Source organism: Euleptes europaea, chromosome 19 (genome assembly GCF_029931775.1).
Source record: "Euleptes europaea isolate rEulEur1 chromosome 19, rEulEur1.hap1, whole genome shotgun sequence".
Classification (NCBI taxonomy): domain Eukaryota; kingdom Metazoa; phylum Chordata; class Lepidosauria; order Squamata; family Sphaerodactylidae; genus Euleptes; species Euleptes europaea.
Genome location: NC_079330.1, coordinates 17335768 through 17359852, shown reverse-complemented (window position 1 = coordinate 17359852; position 24085 = coordinate 17335768). Strand labels below are relative to the sequence as shown.

The 24085-nt window shown below is 47.5% G+C and overlaps 2 protein-coding genes across 2 annotated transcripts; one reads left to right on the top strand and one right to left on the bottom strand.

Annotated features, from left to right (window-relative positions):
• Nucleotides 1-1335: 1335 nt before the first annotated feature.
• SBDS (SBDS ribosome maturation factor) lies at nucleotides 1336-6752 on the bottom strand. The gene is made up of 5 exons (XM_056865454.1): nucleotides 6598-6752; nucleotides 4711-4840; nucleotides 3593-3793; nucleotides 2544-2708; nucleotides 1336-1486 (listed from the first exon to the last, which is right to left on the bottom strand). The coding sequence occupies exons 1-5, from the start codon at nucleotides 6723-6725 to the stop codon at nucleotides 1358-1360; spliced, it is 753 nt and encodes a 250-aa protein (XP_056721432.1). The 5' UTR covers nucleotides 6726-6752; the 3' UTR covers nucleotides 1336-1357.
• Nucleotides 6724-23564, top strand: TYW1 (tRNA-yW synthesizing protein 1 homolog). The gene is made up of 16 exons (XM_056864974.1): nucleotides 6724-6748; nucleotides 9162-9301; nucleotides 10788-10910; nucleotides 11223-11324; nucleotides 12079-12273; nucleotides 12435-12713; nucleotides 13778-13900; nucleotides 14399-14516; nucleotides 14909-14961; nucleotides 15744-15862; nucleotides 17494-17603; nucleotides 18478-18655; nucleotides 19167-19302; nucleotides 20240-20350; nucleotides 20771-20938; nucleotides 23343-23564. Exons 1-16 carry the CDS (start codon nucleotides 6724-6726, stop codon nucleotides 23562-23564), a joined length of 2202 nt encoding a protein of 733 aa, XP_056720952.1.
• Nucleotides 23565-24085: the final 521 nt, after the last annotated feature.

Below are 24085 nucleotides of genomic sequence, written 5' to 3'. Positions count from 1 at the left end.
TGTTATGATATCGATTTAATTGGACTGTTGTGGATGTATGCTGCCCTGAACCCTACCTCAGTAGAGAATGGGCAGGATAAAATAAAATTCTTCATCTCACTGCACCAGTACACCACACTGCAGGGCAGGGGGAGAATATATTGTTTTGCACAGTGTAGTCCTTTATCTGAGCTTCTAGTGGTCTATAAAAGGCATCTCAGGGAGAAATCCTTGCTCAAGGGAATGAGCAATTCAAATGTTTAGTCAAGAAATGTTTTTGAATCTTGCTGTAACTCAGACCTTTTTTATCCAGAAGAAATCATAACTCAGAATTTTCCACTCAATGACTTTATTATCACTTTATACTGACTTCTACTCGGTGTCTTTATTCATTCGGTTTGTCCCTCAAATCATAAATTTGTGCAATCAAGAAAACAACCCAAAAGAAGCTTATTATTAAGTTTATTAGAGAGCTGACTGAGACCTTAGTTAGACTCAGTCCTTAATTAGATCACAAGGCCACATAGCTAATAAATATGGACTTTTATATTACTGTAAATATACCCCCAGCCCCAAGAAAAATAAATTATCTGGACAACTCTTTCTGGGCTGCCAGTGTTTGAATCCTATTAGTGCTTTGTTGCAGTTCCTCTGGAATGAAGAGGGGTCTTCCGTTCACCAAGCTCTAGTTCTATGCAGGTACCTGAAGACCAAGATCCTGAAACTTCCAAAGCTATCTATAGAAATAAGAGCCAACGGCTCTTCCTAAAAGCCCAACCCAGAGGACCTGTAGTGTGTGCAAGGCCCTCTCCATGCTCCTCTCTGAGAAGGGCTACGCTTGTCTAAGAACAGAGTATTTCTTTTCACAAAACAGCCTTGTGCAGAAGGAGGTTCGCACAGGACTGTCGTCTTCAGGAACACGAGGGCATGGCTCCAGCAAAGTCTCCTAGAAAGTCTGTGCTCCAGTTTAACGCTTGCTGCTTATTTAAAAGACCACCCTCAGCTTCTTCTCTTACAGGTGGTCCCACCTCAAGGAGTTGCGGCCCCTCTCTGCTGAGAGGGAGGGCCCTTTGGCACTTAGGGTACACCTCACTCACTGTGGCTTAATCCTTGAAGAAGGATCCCCAGCATAACTAGACCAGCTGTGCAGTCCTTTTCCTCTTTAGGGATAAGCAAGGGACTGGCTGTGTTCAAACTGTCACCATACCCCCCTGGTAAATCAGAGGGCAAAGTGTGGGGTGGGGGGGAGAAACCCAAATAAAACTTAAGCTGGAATTGGATAACTGTAATTAAACCCACACAGCGGAGGATCGGGGCTGCCTTTAATACTGTGCTTGCAGGGAGAGATCAGGGTGGGGGGGGGGGAGGTAGCCAGATGCTACTCCAGCTTTTCGTCCCCTTCTTCCACGTCTTTCAGACTCAGCACTTCCAGGCTCCCCTTCCCTTTGGTTTCACACCGGATCAGTTCGTCGATCTCCCGGAAGCAGCCTGGGTCCACAAGGCACACCTGAAACAGCGATACTAGCGTCAGGCTGCAGAGTCGCAGCTTGCGAATGATCTCCCAGATGGCAGATGTATCAGGCAACAAGGGGATAGTCCGGAGATTGTGCCACACTTTGTGTGGATCCCTCCCCAAATCTTGGCATCTGGACAAAGGATTCCACAGTAGAACTTAACATAAGAACATAAGCAGTGAACATATGAACAACTCTGTGGCATCAGACCAGATGTCCAACATACTCTCCCCCCACCCCCCGGGTTAACCAGAAGAAGTTTGGTTTTATATCCTGCTTTTTCTCTACCTTTTAAGGAGTCTCAAAGCAGCTTACAATTCCCTTCCCCTCTCCACAACAGACACCTTGTGAGGTAGTTGGGGCTGAGAGAGTTCAGAGAGAACTGGCCCAAGGTCACCCAGCAGGCTTTGTGTGGAGGAGCGGGGAATCAAACCTGGTTCAAGTCCGCCAGAACCACTACACCATGCTGGCTCACAACCAGATACTTCTACGAAGACCACACACAGGGGGAAAAGGCAACAACCCAATTCCTTGTCCTAACTAAGCAGTGTCCTGTAGGAATTGACCAAGGGTCTGCCTAGTCCAGCATCCTGTAACCACACTGGTTCAGCAGATGCCTTCATGCTCAGCTTGTGACTTCCCTGAAAGCAAGCGCTTTCCACACTGCACACTCACAGCAAGGGATTCTCAGAGGCATCCTCCAAGCAGGCGTTTACTGTTCTCCTAATTTCTTATTTCTTCCAGATCATTGCATAAGGGTGTGGGAGACACTTCTGTGGTTGCAAGCGACAGGTCGTCCTTTTGCTCAAGTCGTTTCCATGCACTCGTGCTTAAGGATATAGCCTTAGCTATCAAACATATGCACACACTGGGAATAATTTCTCAGGGCCCCGAGAAGCATTTACTCCAGAGCCACCTTGCAAGCAGCTGTGCTGTCAACGCAACTCCTCATCTCAGGCCTCCGATACTCTGGTCACAAACCTCCTCTAATGCAGCAATTTCCCTCCCACACAGGAAATGTGTTTCAAGGGGTGGGGTATGGGATCTTACAATTTCTAGCTGCTCATCAAAATCTTCACTCTCAATTACTTTGATGAGCGGCTTCAGCTTCTCCTTCAGCTTCTTGCCTTCTTTCGGGGGGAGAATGAAGCGCAGCCTCATGTGCGCCCGCTCGATCTGCATGGTCTCCTTCAGCTGCTTGATCACCTCCAAGGCCTGCAGGGGCATCCCATCAAAATTAAGACTCTTTCAATGAGGCAAAGTGCATCTGATGCTACTCTTTTAAACCTATGTTTAGCTCCCCTTTTGCTCCCATGAACAGTAACAGGACAACTCTCCATCATTTTCAATGCACTTGCCCAGAAGTGTTCCTATGAGGTCAGAGGAAGTTGCTGGATGGAGAAAGAGAGAGATGAGGGTGCTAACTCCAACATAGTGTGAGGCGATCAGGAGAATCAAACCGGCTTACAATCTCCTTCCCCTCCCCACAACAGACACCCTGTGAGATAGGTGGGGCTGAGAGAGTGTGGCTAGCCCAAGGTCACCCAGCTGGCTTTGTGTGTAGGAGTGGGGAAACAAACCCAGTTCACCAGATTAGCCTCTGCCGCTCACATGGAGGTGGGGAAATCAATCCTGGTTCTCCAGATCAGAGTCCACCACTCCAAACCACCACACCACGCTGGCAGAGAAATGTTTTCCACCTATCACCAACTACTGGAGATTCTCTAACTAGAGCAGTGATGGCAAACCTTTTAGAGACCGAGTGCCCAAACTGAAACCCAAAACCCACTTATTTATAACAAAGTGCCAACCCGGCAATTTAACCTGAATACTGAGGTTTCCTCCCAGCTGGGTGGCGGGGAGTCCAGGGAAGGGGGGGGGGGCTTTGACGGCGGGGAGTCCAGGGAAGGGGGGGGGCTTTGAAGGGCTCCGCGCTGCCTGCTTGGAACTAGAGAATAAGTCTGGTACCTCCTGCCTGCAAAGCAGATGCTTTTACAATCTTTAAGAGTCAGTGACTGAGCAAGAGTGCAAACCCTGGTTGCCCAATTCCTAGCACCTCAGTTACGACAACCACGCTGTCTCCAATAAGGTATATGCACCTGCTGCTTAGTGCTCTTTCCTGGCTTGACTGAGTAGTGGATGTCCTTCATGGCTCTTTCAATCAGGATGACCGTGTAGGGCCTCTTTGTTTCTGGGTTCACGCACTTGTCAGCAACGATGGTTGCAATGTCGCGGAACATCTGCTCCAGCTGTGTGTGCCGCTCTTTATCGGACACCTGCAACTCCCCTTTCGATAAGATCTGAAAACAGGCAAACCAAGAGAGGAACATCTCCACGTGCTGAAGCAGCATAGCTTTTTTTCTCGGTCAGATCCTGACTTGAGCAGTCTTTAGCAGGAAGCAGACACAGCCTCCCAGAATTTTCAAGAGGTGCCTGCGCTCATTACCTCATGCAGCACATGCCTAAAGATGGTGCATTTTGTTGGCACGAGATGCATTTTCAACCATGTATGAGAAACTGCTGCCAGGTCTCAGAAAGTGCCTCTGTCACTGGCAGAGCATGATTTGTGCTGACAAAACACACTGCCCTTGGCTGAGCACAGTGGTGAGATATAACTCAATAGTGTAAAACCTAACAACTTATGTCTGTCAAATTACAGAACCGCTATAACAGAGGGTAACTGAACATTCCACTACTGGGTGTGTTAATTTTGCTAGTCTACAGTGAAGACAATACATTGCTGTCAGGGCATAAAGCAGGAGTCACTAGGAGAGTGGGGGGTGGGGATAGCTGTGAATTTCCTGCATTGTGTAGGGGGTTGGACTAGAGGACCTTTGGCATCCCTCCCAGCTCTATGTTTCTGTCTTATGAGTGCAACACTCTTTCTGTGTGAAAAAGCAAGGATGCTGATTGAGTGGAGACAGTATGCACATAGCCTCCAACATATGTCCCAGTGCACACCTGTGTAGGTTGGGAGCTTACTGGTACAATCTCATCCCCATCCATTCATCCTATCTCCTTAGAAAATCTGAAAAGGGCCTTTGTACATCTCTTTGGTTTTTCCTGTATGCATAAATGCTCTAAAATATTTAAAGCTAACCTCTTCAAAAAATTGATGTCTACCTTAGCCTCCATCCACCTTCACGTGGCCTGTGTGGTGTTAACCATCAGGGGACCTTTTAACAGCGATACAAGGAATCCTATCTATGACACTTACAGTCTTGCATATTTCCATCTGATCATCTGTACCAAATGCTTTGACAAGGTCCTCCTTCTTTGCCACCTGGCCTTTGGAGACATTTACAAAGACGGTATTGGTCTGCAGGACTTCATCCAGGTCCTTTTCACTGTCAAGAAAGAACAGCTGCCATTTATTAAGAATTTCTCTTTTGCATTACAAATATTGAACAGCCGGGAAAAAAACCAGGGAAAAATTGTCATATTGTTGTCTATTTCACTCTATATGTAGATTGTAGGGATATATGTTTACCATTTATATGTTGCTGCAAATGTTTAAGGCTGTGAATGTATACCTGAGTAGAGTTCATGTTTTCCAATGCTAGCCATACTGTTGTCTATGCACAAGACCGACACCAATGCACCCTAACATGAACTTCCCTTAACAAAATCCAACAGCAGAGCTGGTAATACATAGGAATGTGAGCTTCTTAATGTTCAAACATTAAATGACAAAGCTTTTAACAGTTTAACAGCTGCTTTATTTAAATGAAATCTACATCCCAATGTAATGAACCTAAACACCACAAAGGCTACCCAGATCTCCAAAGCCAGGCAGGGTCAGCCCTGGTTAGTACTTGATTAGGAGACCACCAAGAATCTCCAAGACTGCTATGCAAAGGCAGGCAATGGCAAATCACCTCTGAATGCTTTATGAAGCATCTGAGGAAGTGGGCTGGAGTTAGGGTTGCCAGCTCCGGGTTGGGAAATACCTGGAGATTTTGGAGGCAGAGCTGAGGAGGGTAGGGTCTTCAATACCATAGAGTACAATGGCCAAAGTGGCCATTTTCTCCTGGTGAACTGATCTCTATCGGCTGTAGATCAGTTGTAATAGCGGGAGATCTCCAGCTACTACCTGGAGGTTGGCAACCCTAACTGGAGTCCGCCAAAACTTGGGCAGGAATAAAACTCGTTATTGGACGGTTAATCTTTAAGACACTATAAGACTTATGGTCACTGAAAAGCTACTGGGAACCAAATTAACACAGGAGGGCAAAGTAGCATTAGGAGCCTTCCCATGGAATGACTTTATGAACACAAGGAAGTTACAACCATAGAAGCATTTCCGCCCGTGACAATAACTCTGCCCATGCTCAGAAATAGAAAAGGGCAAGAGTCCAGTAGCACCTTAAAGACTAACAAAAATGGGCATGGGCATGGGTATGTCTTCTTTGGTTTTTAGTCTAGGTAAATAACTTTATGTCCGTCAAGCATGAATGATTTACCCCTGGGTGGGATCGTGGGATCGTGTGCCATGGCACCGTGGGTTCAGCAAAATTGTTATTTGACAGCCCACTGGACATGTGGTTGTGAAATCCACTTAAAAAAATTAAAAAGGTACCAGCTGTCTGACAGCGACGGGATGCTATGGTTATGAGGAGACGTGTAATTATTCCATGCAACCAGAGGCCTTGGAAAGGGCACTATGGGACCGTCAGCAATATATGGACTTGACCTCACAGAACCAGAGGCCTTGGAAAGGGCACTGTGTGTTCGTCAACAATATATGGACTACGAGACTGGGCACTAGGTGTGCGGGTGGGCGGGTTGATGATCTCTCGTGATATGTCCGGTAAAGAATCTATATGTCTTTAGTACATGAATTTTTAATCCTCATTTATTTGATAATATGCACATATGTAAAATTAATCATAGTATGTACTGGGACATGCTCAGAAAGCCATTGGTATCATTTCAGGACTCTGCCTACAGTTAGAAATTCCACTTATTCGAGTTGTGCGCCCTTCTGTGACAACCCTTGCCCCTGCCCTCTGCACATTCTCAGGAATACTCCCTTGACAACACCCAGTTGGGGTCTTTCACCCCCCCCTTTCCGGTCCAAGCGCCCAACACTTCCGGTACTCACGAGCCGCTCCGCCAGCCCATGACCTTGTTCCGGTAACAAGCGATCTCGAAGCGCTTCCCCGCCCGCCGGATCCGCACCACGGCGACATTGGTGAGGCGGATTTGGTTAGTCGGCGTGAAAATCGACATGACGGTGGCGGAAGGCGATGCTTGTACTGCGCCTGCGCGCCAACCGTCGTCTCCCCCGGCCGCCCGACCTTTGGTCCCGCCTCCTTGCGACGGGCAAGCCAATAGGCGGCCGAGCCTCAACCCCCTCCCTCCGCTTTCTCGATTGTGACGGGCTTCGCACAGGTCTCGCGAGAGACGCGATCAAAGCTCGGCGTGTGTTTGTCAAAAACTGGCCCGTGTGGGAAACGAAGCGTTCGTTTTTCAAGTTCCGGGGATAAAAGTTCCGCCCTTGGATGGGAGGCGGGAGGTTCCTCTGCAAATCAGCCCCGCAGAAACAAGAGGTTTACTTCCCAAAGTGAACTCTGTTGACGTATCGTGTCAATGGGTCAGCTGAAGGGACCCAGGAAGCTTACCCGACATGCCCCGCGACGCAAGATGGCTGCCCTCATGAGCTCGTATGGACGTGCTGGGAGAGCTACCCCGGAGTAGCTTCTTGTGCTAGGCAGCTGATAACGGATGGTGGTGCTTCAGGCTGCTGCTGATTGCGACAGAAGGCATGGGTAAAAAAGGTGGTGGGGAGGGAGTCACCCTGATCGTGGGCAAGTTTATATAGAGTAAGGCGTTAGGGTTGGCTTACTTCTAAGTGTGCAAATAAGTCGTTCTCAGCGATCCTATTGAGACAGCAGGGTAGACTTCCCCTGACTATGGAAGATCCACTGATTTAGCAATTTGCAATAATCTCTTTTCCTTTCTGTAAAATGTATTAGGACAGCCAGGGAATAGCTTGTTGCTGGGCAGAATATCTCTGTGTGCTAAGGAATTGGGGCAAGAGTCATGGAGGGTTACAGTAAACCATAACAAGAACTGGGTGAAACTGTTACTATATTGCCGCCTCCATGTCTGGAGTACTATCAGCTTTACCCTGAATGTTGATGGGTTGTCATATCTTGAATTTGGATAAACATCCCTTCCTCAGTACAATCGGGGCTCAGAGATTTTTACTCAGAGTGCTCTGGGTAGCAGCTGCTCCGAATAAATTACTGTTTTCTTGCAAACAACGGTCTTGGATCTCCTTCTCTACGAACCATTTTACCACATCACTATGTTAAGATGTCTCCTTGGAAGTTCTTCTCAGTGAAGGTTGTACACCCCACTAGGGTTGCCAGGTCCCTCTTCGCCACCGGCGGGAGTTTTTTGGGGCGGAGACTGGGGAGGGGAGGGACTTCCATGTCATAGAGTCCAATGGCCCAAGCGGCCATTTTCTCCAGGGGAACTGATCTCTGTCGGCTGGAGATCAGTTACAATAGCAGGAGATCTCCAGCTAGCTAGTGCCTGGAGGTTTGTAAACAAAGGCAGCACATGGGCTCAAAATGAATATATTCTCTACCATATGGTTTAAGTTTCAAAGCTTTTTCTTATTCTTATATTTATCACTATAGCGCTTATAATATTTACAGTGTAAGTTGCATAGAAAATTACATAAATGTTTAAACATATACCTTAGGCGAAAGGGACCGAAATACTAACAAACCCCGTGAAGGTTGAGAAAAGTAAGCTGTGGTCGGGCGCAAGAGTTCTTTCACTCAAGTCACGGTGTGATCCTAAACAAGCGTCCAAAAGACCACATCAAACACACAAGGCTGTAGTAATCTTCGCCCCGTAGGGCGGAGAGTGGGAGACTCCGATGCAATGGAGAAGGATGAGCGAAGTTGGAAACGCTTTTCCCAATTCTCGTGTTTTTGCTGTTAAGCTTCTTCAGCCAATGTATCTAAAATTGTAACAATAAATCTTACATAATAACCACCCTTGCATAACTCTAACGAAGATAAAAAGGTAAGTGTATACATACCACCAAATATGTTTTTTCTCTCTCACCAACACAATGGTTTACTGCCAGGATTCACAAAGGAATTCTCCAGGTAAATTCATGAAATCATTAGTCTTTTAACACAATCCAGGTGGAACTGCAATAGCAAACCTTCACCCCAACTTTGTGCTTGTTTACTTGATAGCGTTCAGTGGTACTTCCTTACTGCAGTGTAACTTGTGCATTGGATCTCTGGCTGATTTTCTAGATGTTTACTCGGACGGAAAGTCCACTAAATTCAGGGGGTTTCTTTATGTGAATATAAGCCCCAGTGGATTCAGTTTCAGGAGCGTAGCTGTGTCCCGTCTCCTGGAGGTCAAGTAGATGTATTGAGGCAGTCATTGTTTGCACACTGCCTAGGATGTCAGGAAAGTCCATAGTCCATGTCAGATCAGTTTGAATGAAGACCCCTTTCACAGCCTTTCAGTTTTTTTCTAGGAAGAGTTGGCCTTAGTGGAAAGGGGCGGGGGGAGGAAACCAAGTGAATTGGAGGCTTGATAGTAGTAACATTAACTATGACACAGCAACTGTTGTGCTCAGAAAACCTTTCCTCTTAGAATTCTAAAAGGTGGCTTTGATCTTTCTTTCAGATGTGCCCGTGGAGACCTGGAATGGCCTTGGTGCTCAGTTGATGTCCTTGTGGCTTAACAGATTTTACATTTACTCCTGTGCTGCTTTTGGATTCAGCCTTTGGCTCTGCATCCAGTTTATCGCAAAAGCCAAAAAACAGGTACTTTGGCCCTCCTTATGTGGGGGATCTCCAGGTTTAACTGAGCTGGATGTAATATTAAAAACAATATTCATAAACAAACAACAGCATCTGTGCAGATGGGAGAGAGGTGGTCCTGACCTGAGTGTCGCCATTGAAGTCTCAGCTTGTTAATAGGCAATTTAACAATTATATAGGCATATGTAAACAACATTCCTAATTCCCAGAAAGTGTTATGAAATCTCAAAGCTAAACCAGAAACATTCATAGTTTCCCAGTGGCACAATTCTGGTTGAGTAAAGGCAAAAATGTCAAGCTGACCTCTTGGCAGTACCCGTTACTGTTAAGAGGAAAAGTTCACTTCCTCCCAATTGTATCCAGCTGTTGTTTATTCATACAAGCATGTTGTTACAGAGCTAATATGTGTTATAAGGTTCATGAGCTTATTGATGCTTCTAGCTACTTTGGTTCATTCATATCATTCTGGGTAAACTAGACCTCAATGTCATAATTCCCCTTCATTTACACCATGGGTGTCCGGATTTTCCCAGTTAGATGAGTCATGTTAGCCACCAAACTGCATTTCATTTTTCAATTGGAACCAACAAACTGCTGGGGGTCCAGTTCTCTGGAGGTAATTCATTGGGCCCTATTAAACTTCTTCATTTTACATATTAGAAAATTTCTACCCTGTCCTTTCATCCTATGCTAGTTTCCCACGATGGCTTACAACAGCATTTAAGAGTCAGACTAGACAATACCACGTCCTTGAGTCCACCATGGCTATGCAGCTCCATTTTAGATTTTATTTTATGGGCAGCTGTTTGGCTCTGTTAGAAAGGGTCATTTCCACCAACTACTGATGAAGGATGGGGCCCGTACAGATCTCCCTTCACAGCCCTGTGACTCTGGAATCCCCTGCCAAGAAGAAGCCTTTGGACTGCTGCTGTACCTTTCCTCTCTTCTGATGGTAACTGATCCTGTGAAATTCATTGGTTATTTTTTTCAGGGTTGTTCTACTAAAAAAATTAAGTAGAAAACCATCATGGTCCTACACAGATGTGATGTCTGTGCACGTGTGTACAGTATCATAAGGACTGACTTTCCCCAGATGTACCTGCTCACTATAAAACTGAAGGCATTATGGAAAACCACGTTCTCACTGCCACGGTGCAACATTAAGGTCTTTGGTGAGTGCCATGGTGGTGAGAACGTGGATTGCTTTCCATAATGCCTTCAGTTTTATGGAATCCCAGAACAAGGGAGGAAGAGTCTCCCTTCTCTTTTAACTTTCCAGAAGGGCTGTAAGACTTCCTTCTTCTGCTGGGCATTTGGCAAACTAATCTGTTGGCTGATTAAATTTGTTCTGTTGTTTAATTGTGTTTCGCCATCTGTGTCGTGTGGATAGCATGCTGGCTGCCAAATGAATGTTTCATGATATCGGCTGATGTGAGTGAGATTTGGCTCTAGGACTCTGTCATCTTTTTCTCGTTTGTTTAATTTGTAGAATGCAAAACACCTTCAAACGTTTTCCAAAGTCACTGAAGATGATCGTGCAAAAGACCAACTTGAGAATCTCCATGTAACTGGGGTGAAAATTTTGTATGGCTCTCAGACTGGAACAGCTCAGGTGAGTGTTGGGTAAAACCAATGAGAGAAAAAGGCTACTTTTCTTGCAGCCACATCTGGATGTGGGGTGGCTGTTCCTTTTCAGGGAAAGGCGCATGGTACATACTGAGAGGTATTTTCTACAGTCTCTGTGTTCTTAGTGAAATACCGGATGTGAAAAGTTTTGATGTTATGAGAATGGATCCTGGATTTTCCTGTCAGGCTTGTGTGATACAGCCAGGTGCAAAAATGACAAAACCTGGCCCGGCTTGTGGGGTCTTCCACAAATAAACAATCTCTCTCCTGTTCCTTCGTTTGTTGCTTTCTGTTCTAGCGGTTTGCGTCCATTCTTGCTGAAGCAGTGGCCGGTCTTAATTTGCCAGCAGAAGTCATTGACTTGAGAGGCTACGATCCAGATGACTCTCTAGCAGAAGAGGTTCGCATTTTTAAAAATGTACTGATTTAGGTATTTATACCTTGGTTTTCTCCTAAATGAGGGACCCAGAGAGACAGCGTGGTGTAGTGGTTAAGACCGGTGTTAAGACTCCTCCACATGAAGCCAGCTAGGTGACCTTGGGCTAGTCACTCTCCGGACTCTCTCAGCCCCACCTACCTCACAAGGTGTCTGCTGTGGGGAGGGGAAGGGAAGGCAAATGTAAGCTGCTTTGAGACTCCTTACGGTAGAGAAAAAGGGGGGTATAAAAACCAACTCTTCTTCAAAGCAGCTTAAAAATTCTGTTCTCCCCTCCTCTGTTGTATTTTAACAATAAGCACCACCTGGTGAAGTAGCTTAGGCTGACTGGCCCAAGGTCAGAGGTTTGGCTCAGATGGCTGAATTTCCCATCCCCAATAGTAGAACGAGGAGCCTGCAGAGGTGGTTCTGCCCTGATCTCCCTTATGCCAAATTCTAGAGTGTAAACTCCTTGGGGCAGGGACCTGTCTTTTCAGACTCTGTGGAGAACCTGCCCTTTAAACCTTCTGGCGGTTTTGATGCCATTTGATGCCCAAAAGCCACTGTGCTATACAGACATTCCTACCCAGCGAGCAAGTGAGTAAAGCACCAGTTGCGTTGCTGTAAGGAAAAAAAAGAGATGACTTTTGGTGCATTCTCAGCTCCCAAGCGGCTTTTGTACAAGCTCATGATGGGCTGACAAACAAGACGTCTTATGTTCCTTCTGTGGTCTCTTTAGGCGACCAACAAGAACGTCTGCGTGTTCCTAGCAGCCACATACACGGACGGGAAGCCAACAGACAATGCCGCGTGGTTCTGCAAGTGGCTGGAAGAGGCGGCGAACGACTTCAGAGTTGGCAAGAAGTATCTGAAGGGTTTGCAGTATGCCGTCTTTGGGCTGGGCAATTCCTTGTATGCTGACCACTACAACACTGTGAGTCCCTCATTCCCTCAAGAGTGCACAGATTTGTTCACACTTGAGAGCACTGGAGGATTCTGGGATTAACACATGATTTGAATGCACCCCTCTCAGTCCCAGACATTGCTTGGCTTCAGGTTGCCCTTGTTTCTCTTTCCTCTGGGGGTTCGCTGCAGGTGGGCCGAAGCATCGACCGGTGGCTTTGGATGCTGGGCGCCAGCCGCATCCTGTCCTGCACCAAAGGGGACAGCAACGTCACCAAGAGCAAGCATGGCAGCATCGAGGCGGACTTCGAGGCCTGGAAGGGCAAATTCCTTGCCCGGCTTGAGGCCCTTTGCAAAGGGCAGAAGAAACCCTGCAGTGGGAGATGCAAGAAAGGCAGATGCCGGTCCAAAGGGAAGGGGAGCCTCGACACGTCGGACCAAGAGCAAAGGGCCTTGAAGCAAGAGGAGAAGGTGATTTGTGGTTCTGGTCCCCAGCATCTCCAGTTCAGGGGTTTCAAATAGCAGGAACTGGGAAGACCTTTCTCTCTGGAGGGCCAGTCAGAGTAGACAGGGCAGGGTTAGCTGGATCACTGTCTGAGCCTAAGCTGTGTTCACACACTCATATGTGAATCAAACCCTTGGTCCATCAAGATCAGTATCGTCTACTCAGACTGCCAGTGGGTCTCCTAGGTCTCAGGCACAGGTCTTTCACGTCACCTACTGCCTGATCCTTTTAATTGGAGATGCCGGGGATTGAATCTGGGACCTTCTGCATACAAAGCAGAGGCTCTTCCTCTGAGCCACAGGCTTTGCCTTCTGATCAGGAAAGGCTGTAGGTCCTAGGGTTCGATCCCAGGTTCTACCCATGGCGTTGCTTGGTGAAGAATCTCAGGTGTTGGGAAAAGACTTTCCTCAGCCAGAAACCCTGGAACACAGCTGCCGGCCTGAGTAGAAAAGTCTGAGTTAGGCATACCAGTGGGTTGACTTGGTAGAAGGCAACTTCTTGGTTTGCCCTCAATCCCCTTCCAAGGTAGGTTTTCAGGAAGCTGCGGCTGATGTTTTGCCTATAGCCAAGGCTGATCTCAAACCCAGCTTTACCAAGCTCAGCACTTTTAATCTCTTTCTATACATTGCTTTTGGGAGTGCAGCCAAGGATTTTAGTGTTCTGCCTGCCCTCTGGAATTCTTGGCTAGAAGAAGAGTTGGTTTTTATATGCCAACTTTCTCTACCACTTAAGGAAGAATCAAACCGGCTTACAATCCCCTTCCCTTCCCCTCCCCATAACAGACGCCCTGTGAGGGAGGTGGTGGGGCCGAGAGAGCTCTAAGAGAACTGTGACTAGCCCAAGGTCACCCAGCTGACTTCATGTGGAGGAGTGGGGAAACCAACCCGGCTCACCAGATTAGCGTCCGCCGCTCATGAGTAGGAGTGGGGAATCAAACCTGGTTCTCCAGATTAGAGTCCACAGCTCCAAACTACCGCTTTATAATCAGAGAATCACTTCTCTCATTTCTCTCCATTGGTCTGTGGTTCAGGAGGAAGAATTGTTTGAAACCACAAGCGAGGAGGAGTCTGGCAGTGAGGAAGGAGGTGTTGCGAAGCCTGTCGTTGACGTGGAGGATCTGGGGAAGATGGTGGGCCACATGAAGAAAGCTCAGGTGACCCCCAGCACATCTTGCAGTGCATTCCTAAGGAGAGTTACTCCAGTCTCTCAGCCCATGCATTTAAATGGGCTTCGACTTGAAGAACACTGTACAAGATTGCACCATCCGTCTACTTCTTGCCCTTGTTGGTGTAAAAAAAAAAAAAAAGGATCTTAATTGCTTAATCATGCAAGTTTTAGCAGGTGCACCACTGGTTAAATATGCATTGGAGTAAAAATGGTAGTTCGGTAGAAAAGCAGGTCTCTTTTCTTTTTAGATAGTGCTTGTTTGCGTCCCAACAAGTGTCACTTAGAAGAGGCATTCCTTCCAGTGGGAGAGGCGGAGGGAGTGCCTCTTCCCCGAAGGTTCTTGCCGGTTGTTGTTTTCATGGGTATTTGATTTTTTTTAAAAAAAATCTGCTGCCTACCAAATGATGAGAAGATTTCATCTATTTAACATAGTTCATCTGAGTAAAGACAGCAATCCTCTTGGGTTTCTTCTTTTGCAATGCAGAAGGAGCGCGAGCTTGACGATGCGGCTTCCCAAAGAGGCAGATCCCAGCAGGCCGACGGGGAGGACGAGCGGCGAGAGATGATCACGCCGGCTCTTCGCGATGCACTCACAAAACAAGGTGACGGACCGTCAGCATAACTGCGGCATGAGGTGGCAAATAAATCAAAGGGTCGATGTCGGGTTGCTTCAGAATGTGGATAAGCCTTTCTTGGCCTAGAGCATTTGTTACAAGGGCCCGATATGACATAAATGTCACTTGGTTAGGCCGAGCCATGCCCCACCAGCCCAGATTGGGACTGGGGAAGTTGGCTGGCTCGGAGACTGGATAAGACCTCTCAAGGGGCTGGAACCAGCCCCTGGGCCATATATTTGACACCCCTGACCTAGAGGTTTGGGGTAGGGGAGCGGGGGGTCCCGGTATATTACTGAATTACTAAAACAGCTGATCTGGAAGTATTGCACAGCTAAATTTTCTTGGACTAAAAACCCCCCAAATCTCTTTTGACTCAGGTTACAAATTGATCGGGAGCCACTCCGGTGTGAAGCTTTGCCGGTGGACCAAGGTGCTTGTGCTTTTCCAGACTATTCTCGTCTGTCCTCTGCTCGTCATCTGCTTTTTGAACGGGAAGCCCCATCAGCTGGCCTGAGCTCCTTGGAGGAAGGGCAGAATAAATATGTAACAGGTTCCGGTCATGCTGTTTGGCAGCTACGTCCAACCGATGATCGAGTGACGCATCACATCAGCGATAGATCACGATGGGTAGCCACGTTAGTCTGTCTGTAGCAGTAGAAAAGAGCAAGAGTCCAGTAGAACCTTAAAGACTCATAAAATTTCTGGCAGGGTAGGAGGTTTCATGAGTCACAGCTCACTTCTTCAGATGCAGACATCACAGAGTTCTGTGACTGAAACTCCAGGTGTGGTGTTTGGTCCTCCGAAGCAGTTGTCCAAGTTGTCAACTGGGGCACATGTGGAGGCCCAGTGGGGATTGTTGATGTGGTGCTGGGAAAGAGGAGGTTGATTCCCAAGGCTGATAGCATCTGCTTGCCATGCAGAAGGTCCCAGGTTCAATCCCCGGCATCTCCAGTTAAAGGGAGCAGGTGAGTAGGCGAGTGAAAGACCTCTGCCTGAGACCCTGGAGAGCTGCTGCCGGTCAGAGTAGACAATACTGACTTTGATGGACCGAGGGTCTGATTCAGTAGAAGGCAGCTTCACGTGTTCATGTATTCTATGAGCAGAGCTGTTAGCCGAAGTTTTGGCTCTAGAGGCTGCATATACCAGGAGTAGGGTGGTGTGCTAAAAATGATTTTTGACACGTCCATTTTTATTTTCTTCCCCTGCCGCCAGTCGATGCTTCGCGGAAGAGGAGGCTGCTACAAGCACACCTTTTACGGCATCGAAAGCCACCGCTGCATGGAGACTACGCCCAGCTTGGCTTGCGCCAACAAATGTGTCTTCTGCTGGAGGTAAAGAGATGAGAGGCTACCAGAGAATCTCTCAAGGGCCAGTGTGGTGTAGTGGTTAAGAGCTGTGGTTTGGAGCAGTGGACTCTGATCTGGAGAACCGGGTTCGATTCCCCGGTCCTCCACATGAGCGGCGGAGGCTAATCTGGTGAACTGGATTTGTTTCCCTGCTCCTACACATGAAGCCTGCTGGGAGACCTTGGGCTAGTCACACTCTCTCAGTCTCACCTACCTGTGGGGGGGGGAAGGGAAGGTGATTGTAAGCTGGTTTGATTCTCCCTTAAGTGGTAGAGAAAGTTGGCATATAAAAACCAACTCTTCTTCTTCTTCAAGGGCTGAATGGTCCAAGACCTCAGTCGAACAGGAAGTGTGAGGGTAACTCCTCTATCAACGGGAATTTTAGGCCTGATTTCAACATGATACCAGCCAGGCAAAAAGCACTTGGCTGTGGAAAAGCACAGTGGGGAAAGGGGAAAGTGCCTTTGCCTAGGCAGCATCTGATATAAGTTGACCCTTATTGCACTTTGAATCCATAAGTTCCCTAACATGAAAGAGCGGGCTGGTGTGGATATATCTAAACATGTATATCTCTACAGCATTGTGCCCAGGGTCCATACACATTCAGCCTCTGACAGTGACCAGTCAGATGCCCCCAGGAAGCCTACAAGCATGTCAAGAGGTTGATGGCTCTCTCACACTGCTTTTCCCTCACCAGCAGCTGGTTTTTAGAGGTAGACAACCTGTCCTGATACACCCCCCAGAGAACATTGTTTTGCGACAACAATCTTCTGGTGGTCCCTGGCCCAAAGAGCGTTAGGCTGTCCTCGACCAGGGCTAGGGCTTGGACTGGTGGAACTCCCTTTTGAATGAGACCAGGGCCCTGCAGGATCTTAAAGCTTTCTGCAGGGCCTGTGAGACGGGGTTATTCCACCAGGCCTACGGTTGAGGGCAGCTTAAGTTCTCCATCATGGCTGGCCTCCCTACTCCCCTCCCCCACTCTTACCAGCCAATATGCGGAGACTTGGCTGTCCACAGACCTTACTGTGGCCCTTTTACTTCAACTGAGCACCAAATGTTATTTGATAAAACGTGTATTTTCAGGGGCCGGAATGTTATTGATTATATATTGTTTTATTCTGTGATTTTTCATGCTGTTTTATTGTATTTATGGTTTTGGCGGTCAATGTTGTAAGCCGCCCTGAGCCCGGCCTTGGCCAGGGAGTGAGGACAAGGTATAAAATTCAATTACGGTAATTAAATAGATTCCATTCTAATTGTCAGGGCTAAGTGGTCTTGATCAGTCCCTACCTGACTGCGTCTGATCCTTCTTCTCGAGCCAACGGCAGTCACTGCAGCCTGTGGCAGCAAAGTTAATTGTTCTTTTGCCTGGGTGGAGCATTCTGCCTCTGAGTCTAATTGGGTGGCCCAAGTTCTAGTATCACAAGAGAGAGTTAATGTGCACTTGAAGGCATCTGGTTGACCTTGGATGGGAGCTGGATGCTGGACTACATGGACCTTGGGTCCGACCCGGCAAGACTGCTTTTATGTCTGAATGGAAGAGGATGCCATAAAACGTATGTGTGTGTGAGAGAAGTTAAATGCACCGAGTACACTTTAACAAAAATCATTTTTAGGCACCATACCAATCCTGTGGGCACAGAGTGGCGGTGGAAGATGGACCAGCCTGACATGATCTTGCAGGAGGCTATCGAGAACCACCAGAACTTGATCAAACAATTTAAAGGTAGGGTACAGCTGCTTAATACTTTCACCTGTATGAGGCTGCTTCATGTATACATGAGGCTCTGAATGCCTGTAGTGGCCATGGGTTCTGACAGCCATTGCAGGCAACTGCAGCTGGCGAGCCTCCTCCTGGTTTTCTCACCTGGCCCCATACTGCCATTGTGAAGAGGACCACTGCCCAACCACCCTCCTTTTTCTTCTTCTTTTTCCTCCCCTGGAGTGGCCCAAGGAACTTGCTGCTTCAGCTGTTTTCCTCCCTCCGTTCTCTTTCGTTTTGTCCTTACTCTTTCCATTTTTGGCAAGAGTTGGCTGTCCTCTGATTTCTACAGATGAACATTAGCCTATCTCCCGGTCTTGGTTTTGTTTTAAGATTGCAGTGAATTCGTGCTTCCGTCTGACTGAAGAAGTTGTAAATATGTATGAGAGCCTGTGTGGTTAAGGTATCGGATTAGGATCTGGAAAACCCAGGTTCAAATCCCTACTCTGCCATGAAAACTTGCTGGGAGATCTTGGGCCAGTCACACACGCTTGGCCTCAACCCTAACAAGTATTTGGATGAGAGACCTCCAAGGAATAAACCCTAACAAGTATTTGGATGAGAGACCTCCAAGGAATACCCAGGGGTGTGACACGGAAGCAGGCAATGGCAAACCACCTCTGATTGTCTCTTGCTTTGAAAACCCTATGGGGTCACCATAAGTCATCTGTGACCTGACGGCAACAAAATGTATATTTTCAATCAATTTTCAATCTGCATCAGCTTGCATAATGTGCCCCTTTGGAGGAAGGGTGGGCTAAAAATCTAATAAGCGGTTGGACAGACACCCCTACTCCCATTCTATCTTTAATTATGCTTTTTCTGTTGTGTTTTGCAGGTGTTCCGGGAGTGAGGGGTGACCGCCTGGAAGAAGGGATGCTTCCCAAGCACTGTGCTCTGTCTCTAGTCGGGGAACCCATCATGTACCCTGAAATTAACCGATTCCTAAGGCTGCTGCACAGTCGTAACATCTCAAGCTTTCTTGTGACAAACGCGCAGTTCCCAGTGGAGATAAGGTGAGCTCCTGAAAAGTTGGGTGGCTTCACGGCGATCGCCATGGCTCTGTGTTCCAGGGGTGCCAAGGGAGGGGTATACCTCAGTGGTAGAGCCCCCCCCCCTTGGTTTGCATAGACAAGGTGCTGAGTTCAGTCCTCAGTTCAGGGCCAGCGGCAACAGGTGTTGGGAAAGACTTTGTATCAGAGGCCTTTGACACTGCTGCCAGTCAGAGGTGACAATACCGAGGTATAAGGTCTGTCCGTATAAGGCAGCTTCACATATTCCTGTTTAAACGGTGAGGTCCTGTAGCTCAGTGGCAGAGCATTTGCTTAATACATTCAGAAGTTCCAGGTTTGGTTCCAGGCATGTCCAATTAAAAGGATCTCAGAGGATGGGAAAGGTTTGATCTTGGGAGTAATCTCTGGCTGGTGTTTGAAGCGTTTTTTAATAGAACCTCACACCTCCCCCAAGATTTCTTTGGGCTGCAATGTCCAGAAAGGTTTAAGGTTTTCTCCCTCCTCCTCCCAAAAGGAACCTCGAGCCCGTGACACAGCTGTATGTCAGTGTGGATGCCAGCACCAAAGAGAGTCTAAAGAAGATTGATCGGCCTCTCTTCAAAGATTTCTGGCAGAGGTTTCTGGACAGCTTAATAGCATTGGCAGAGAAGGTATGAAGTTTCAGTGATTTTGCTGCCTCCTTCAGAGACCAGAAAACCTGAGTGATGCAGTTCGGCTCAGTGCCTTCTATTTTTGAGAATTAGCTTGAGTTACAGTGTACTGTTATTCACATTCAGGCTAACACAATATTTCAATTTCCTTGGCATCAGCATCAATTTTTTAGGCTCCTGGGAGGCCAAAAACTTGATATTTCTTCCTATGTGACCGCTGTGCTGTGTATTTCTGCTTGTGCATATGGGATTGGATCCAGAGTACATATTCTGCTAACGGAAGGCGCAGGGTAGTTTCTGTCGGTTCCCCTTTCCTGCTGCAGACCCCTCCTCATGTCATTCCTCAGGGTCCCCCTATCCCCCACCCCTCCGAAGCAGCATTTCATGGAGATCAGTGGGCTGCAGTGGGAGGGGAAATGCAGGAAAGTTCCCTTCTACGAATGAAAAATTTAGCCCAGATCCAACCCATAATCTCCATTGCACCTTGTGTGGCAGCAAAGACTGCACTTTCAGTCATATTTGTTCAGGCATGAGAACTCATAACTTGCTTCTATTGTCGCTTCAGATGATGTTAAATTCTGTTCCTGGTAACCATGTATTCTGCTTTGCAGTCAGAAAATGTAGGGTTAGATCCAGATTAAATTTTCAGCTGATGGAAGTTACTTTCATTAGTGAAAGAACTTTACCAATCTTCTCCCCCCCCCCCCCCGCTGTACACCATTGATCACTCTGAAATGTTGCTATTGGGGGTCAGGAGACCTTCAGAAATTGCATTGGGGCAAATTGAAGATCTGCAGCAGGAAGCGGGGAATTGGCAAAAGTTACATTCCCTCTGCGAGTCAGCAGAATATTCAGGTTGGATCTGGCTCACTGCCACGATTATCATTTTGTATTATGTACCGCACAACTTAATTCCAATCGGCTGGTTCTTTTGCAGCAACAACGGACTGTCTATAGGCTAACTCTGGTGAAAGCCTGGAACGTGGAGGAACTCCAAGCCTATTCGGAGTTGGTGTCTCTTGGCAAGCCAGATTTCATCGAGGTGAAGGTCAGTTGTCGACTGTCAGGGTGGTTCCCCATCTCAAGATAGACAACGGCCACCCTTTCGAAACGGTGCATTTGCGCAAGTGAGTGCTCCGTGGCGATCCTAGGTGATGAGTGAGGCTTTGCTCGGCGAGAGACCCCAGGAATCCTGCCACTTGTCCTTCCCACCCCAGGAGGCACGGGACGTCTGCTGCTCTTGCTGTGATCCACCCACAGCCACCGTCTTGTGCCTTTGAGACTTTACAATCTAGTCTGGAATGTGTCACAACGGGTCAGAAGAGTGAGGCATCTCTAAGAAAGGGTGGGAGAATTCCTTTTTGTTTTGAATTTTATTTCCTTGTTTTTGTAAGCTGCTTTAGAAGTTCTAGGAAACCCGAGGCAAGAGTAGAAACCGATGTTTTCTCACCCGCCGTTTCCTCAACAGGGAGTGACTTACTGCGGAGAGAGTTCGGCCAGCAGCCTCACCATGGCCAACGTCCCGTGGCACGAGGAGGTGGTGCGCTTTGTCCAGGAGCTGACCGGCCTTCTCCCGGACTACGAAATCGCCTGTGAGCACGAGCACTCCAACTGCCTCCTGGTCGCCCACAAGAAGGTAGGGGTCCGTGTCTGCCCTGTGCATCGGCAACTACACCGTTGCGTTCTCTGTTTCCACGGAGAGAAGGCAGTGGATTTGACAATGGGGACGCAGCAACTTCCACTGGCTTCACAAATAGTCCTTATGGATTGAAGGGAGAAAAGGCAGCAGGGCATAGTTGGAAGCTAGGTAGATTTAGCACTTGGAAGGGATACTGCCGAGGAAGGCTCTGCAGAGGAAGGCAACGGCAAACCACCTCTGCTTCTCACTTGCCTTGAAAGCCCCTTGCTGGGGTCACCATAGAGTTGGAAGGGACCACTAGGGTCATCTAGTCCAACCCCCTGCACAATGCAGGAAATTCACAACTACCTCCCCCCCCCAACACCCCCCCAAGTGACCCCTACTCCATGCCCAGAAGCAGCTTACAATCGCCTTCCCTTCCCCTCAACAGACACCTTGTGAGGTAGGTGGGGCTGAGAGAGTTCAGAGAGAACTGTGACTAGCTGCAACTTGACAGCACTTTACACACACACACGGATTGAAAATGTGGGGGAAATGCTGGCGAAAGAGGACTCAGCAGGACTTTTAATGGTCCAGGGGTAGGGTTTTACTAGGCCTAGGAGCTCTTATTACCACCACTGTCCCCTGACTAGCACAATAAATTAGGCTAAACCAGCAGGCATATGCAAACCTTTCGTTTATAATTGCATATGTCGTTCTGCATATAAATAATGGAAAGATCGTTTCCCAAACAGCTTTCCCTGCATATATTTTCTTGCATATCTAGATAAACATATTTATGCATGCATATTTTCTTGCATGTAGTTCTTGCATATATAAACCGATTTATGCCAGCTGGGTGACCTTGGGCTAGTCACAGCTGTCTCAGCCTCACCTACCTCACGGGGTGACTGTTGTGGGGAGGGGAAGGGAAAGGTGATTGTAAGCTAGTTTGATTCTTCCTTAAGTGGTAGAAAAAAATCGGCATATAAAAACCAACTCTTCTTCATATGCAAACCTTTTGTTTATAATTGCATGTCATTCTGCATATAATTAATGGAAAGGTAGTTTCCCACGCAGCTTTTCCTGCATGCGTTTTCTTGCATATGTAAATAAACATATGCATGCATATTTCCTTGCATATATTTCTTACATATATAAACCTATTTATGCATGTTATTGTAATAGCCTAGTTTGATCAGACCAAAGGCCCCATCTCATCCAGCATCCTGCTTCCCACGGTGGCCAAGCAGCTGCCCCAGGAAGCGTGCAAGCAAAGCCTGTTTTTATTGATCCCCACCAACTGGTTTTTGGGGCCCTGACCTGGATGGCCGAGGCTAGCCTGATCTTGTCAGATCTCAGAAGCAGGGTCAGCCCTGGTTAGTATTTGGATGGGAGACCACCAAGGAATACCAGGGTTGCTGTGCAGAGGAAGGCACTGGCAAACCACCTCTGTTAGTCTCTTGCCATGAAAACCCCAAAAGGGATCAACATAAGCCGGCTGCGTCTTGAAGGCACTTCACACACACACACAACTGGTTTTTGGAGGTACCCTCTTTCTGAGCGTGGTGGTTTCATTGAGCTATTGGGGAGGGGCTGTTGCTCAGTGGTAGAGCCTCTGCGTGGCATGCAGAAGGTCCCAGGTTCAATTCCCCGGCATCTCCAGTTAAAGGGACTAGGCAAGTAGGTGATGTGAAAGACCTCTGCCTGAGACCCTGGAGAGCCACTGCTGGTCTGAGCAGACAATACTGACTTTGATGGACCAAGGGTCTGATTCAGTAGAAGGCAGCTTCGTGTGTTCATGTGTATACTGTGGTGAAGAATGGAATGAGTGATTCCATTTTAACCTTGCACTAGTTGCGCATTCTCAGCCTAGCCTTCTCTCCAGGGGTGGTTGTGAGGATAAAAGGGAGAATGTTCTAAGCCATACTGGGTCCCAGAAAGTGGGGGTATCATTGAAGTAAATAAAGAACAACACTGGATGTCACTTGAAAGTATTAAAAACATGCTTCAGGCAAGTGATGGTCAGATCAGAACCTCCAGGTTCCCCCTCCAACTGGGACAATATTTGGCACCAGGACTTGAGTCCATTTCCAGTGTGGTTTCCGTTGGACTACACTGCCCCTTATCTGTGTAGATAGATCACGATGGGTAGCCGTGTTAGTCAGTCTGTAGCAGTAGAAAAGAGCCAGAGTCCAGTAGCACCTTAAAGACTAACAAAGTTTCTGGCAGGGTATGCGCTTTTGTGCGAAGTGAGCTGTGTCTCATGAAAGCTCATACCCTGCCAGAAATTTTGTTAATCTTGAAGGTGTTACTAGACTCTTGCCGTGACCTGTTTGTGTGTCTCTCTCTCTTTTTTCTTTATTTTTCCCAGTTCTTAATTTTATGGAGGTCTCCACCTTTGCCTCTGTTCCCTTTTCAGTTCAAGATCGACGGGAAGTGGCACACCTGGATCGACTACGATCGCTTCCAAGATTTGGTCCATGAATACGAGCGGACTGGGGGAGCCGCGGCGTTCACCTCGGCCGACTACAGGACTCCGACTCCCCCATGGGCAGTGTTTGGGGCCAGTGAACGGGGCTTTGATCCACAGGATACGAGATTTCAACGCAAGAACAAGGCAAAGGACATCTCGGGGTGCTGACATCTTCAGACATTAGCCCTTTGGAACTGATGTTGATCGATTCAGTGGAACGCTTTGCTTCTTACACCAGCATCCAAACTCTTTGTATTGAACTTACTTGAGCCTTGACAGCCACAGGGGAAATGAACGTGGTTTTATTTCTCTTTCTTTGCAAACTCAGAATTTTCTTTGATAACTTATTTTTTTTAATCTATCCGGTCAAGAATGATGAGTAACATGCCTGGGAAAAACGGCCAGGTGATGCCGAATTTGCCATTTTTGAGAAAGGCAGTTCTCTAAAATCTTTGTGCTTCTGCTTGCCTGGGTTTGAGTGTCATTTCTTGTTCTGTTTGCTGAATAATTGCAGTTGAGGCTTTTTTGAATGTGGACAGGTTTTTTCATGATGTAGTCAGTTGCCAGGTTCTTTGGGTGTGAGTGTGTGAGGTTCACACATGCATCCTGGGTGGATTTTTTTTCCTTTTTTGGGAGTGGGAGGGGCTTCTACCTCTTTTCTCAGTTGCTACTTCCTAGGATGGCTTACC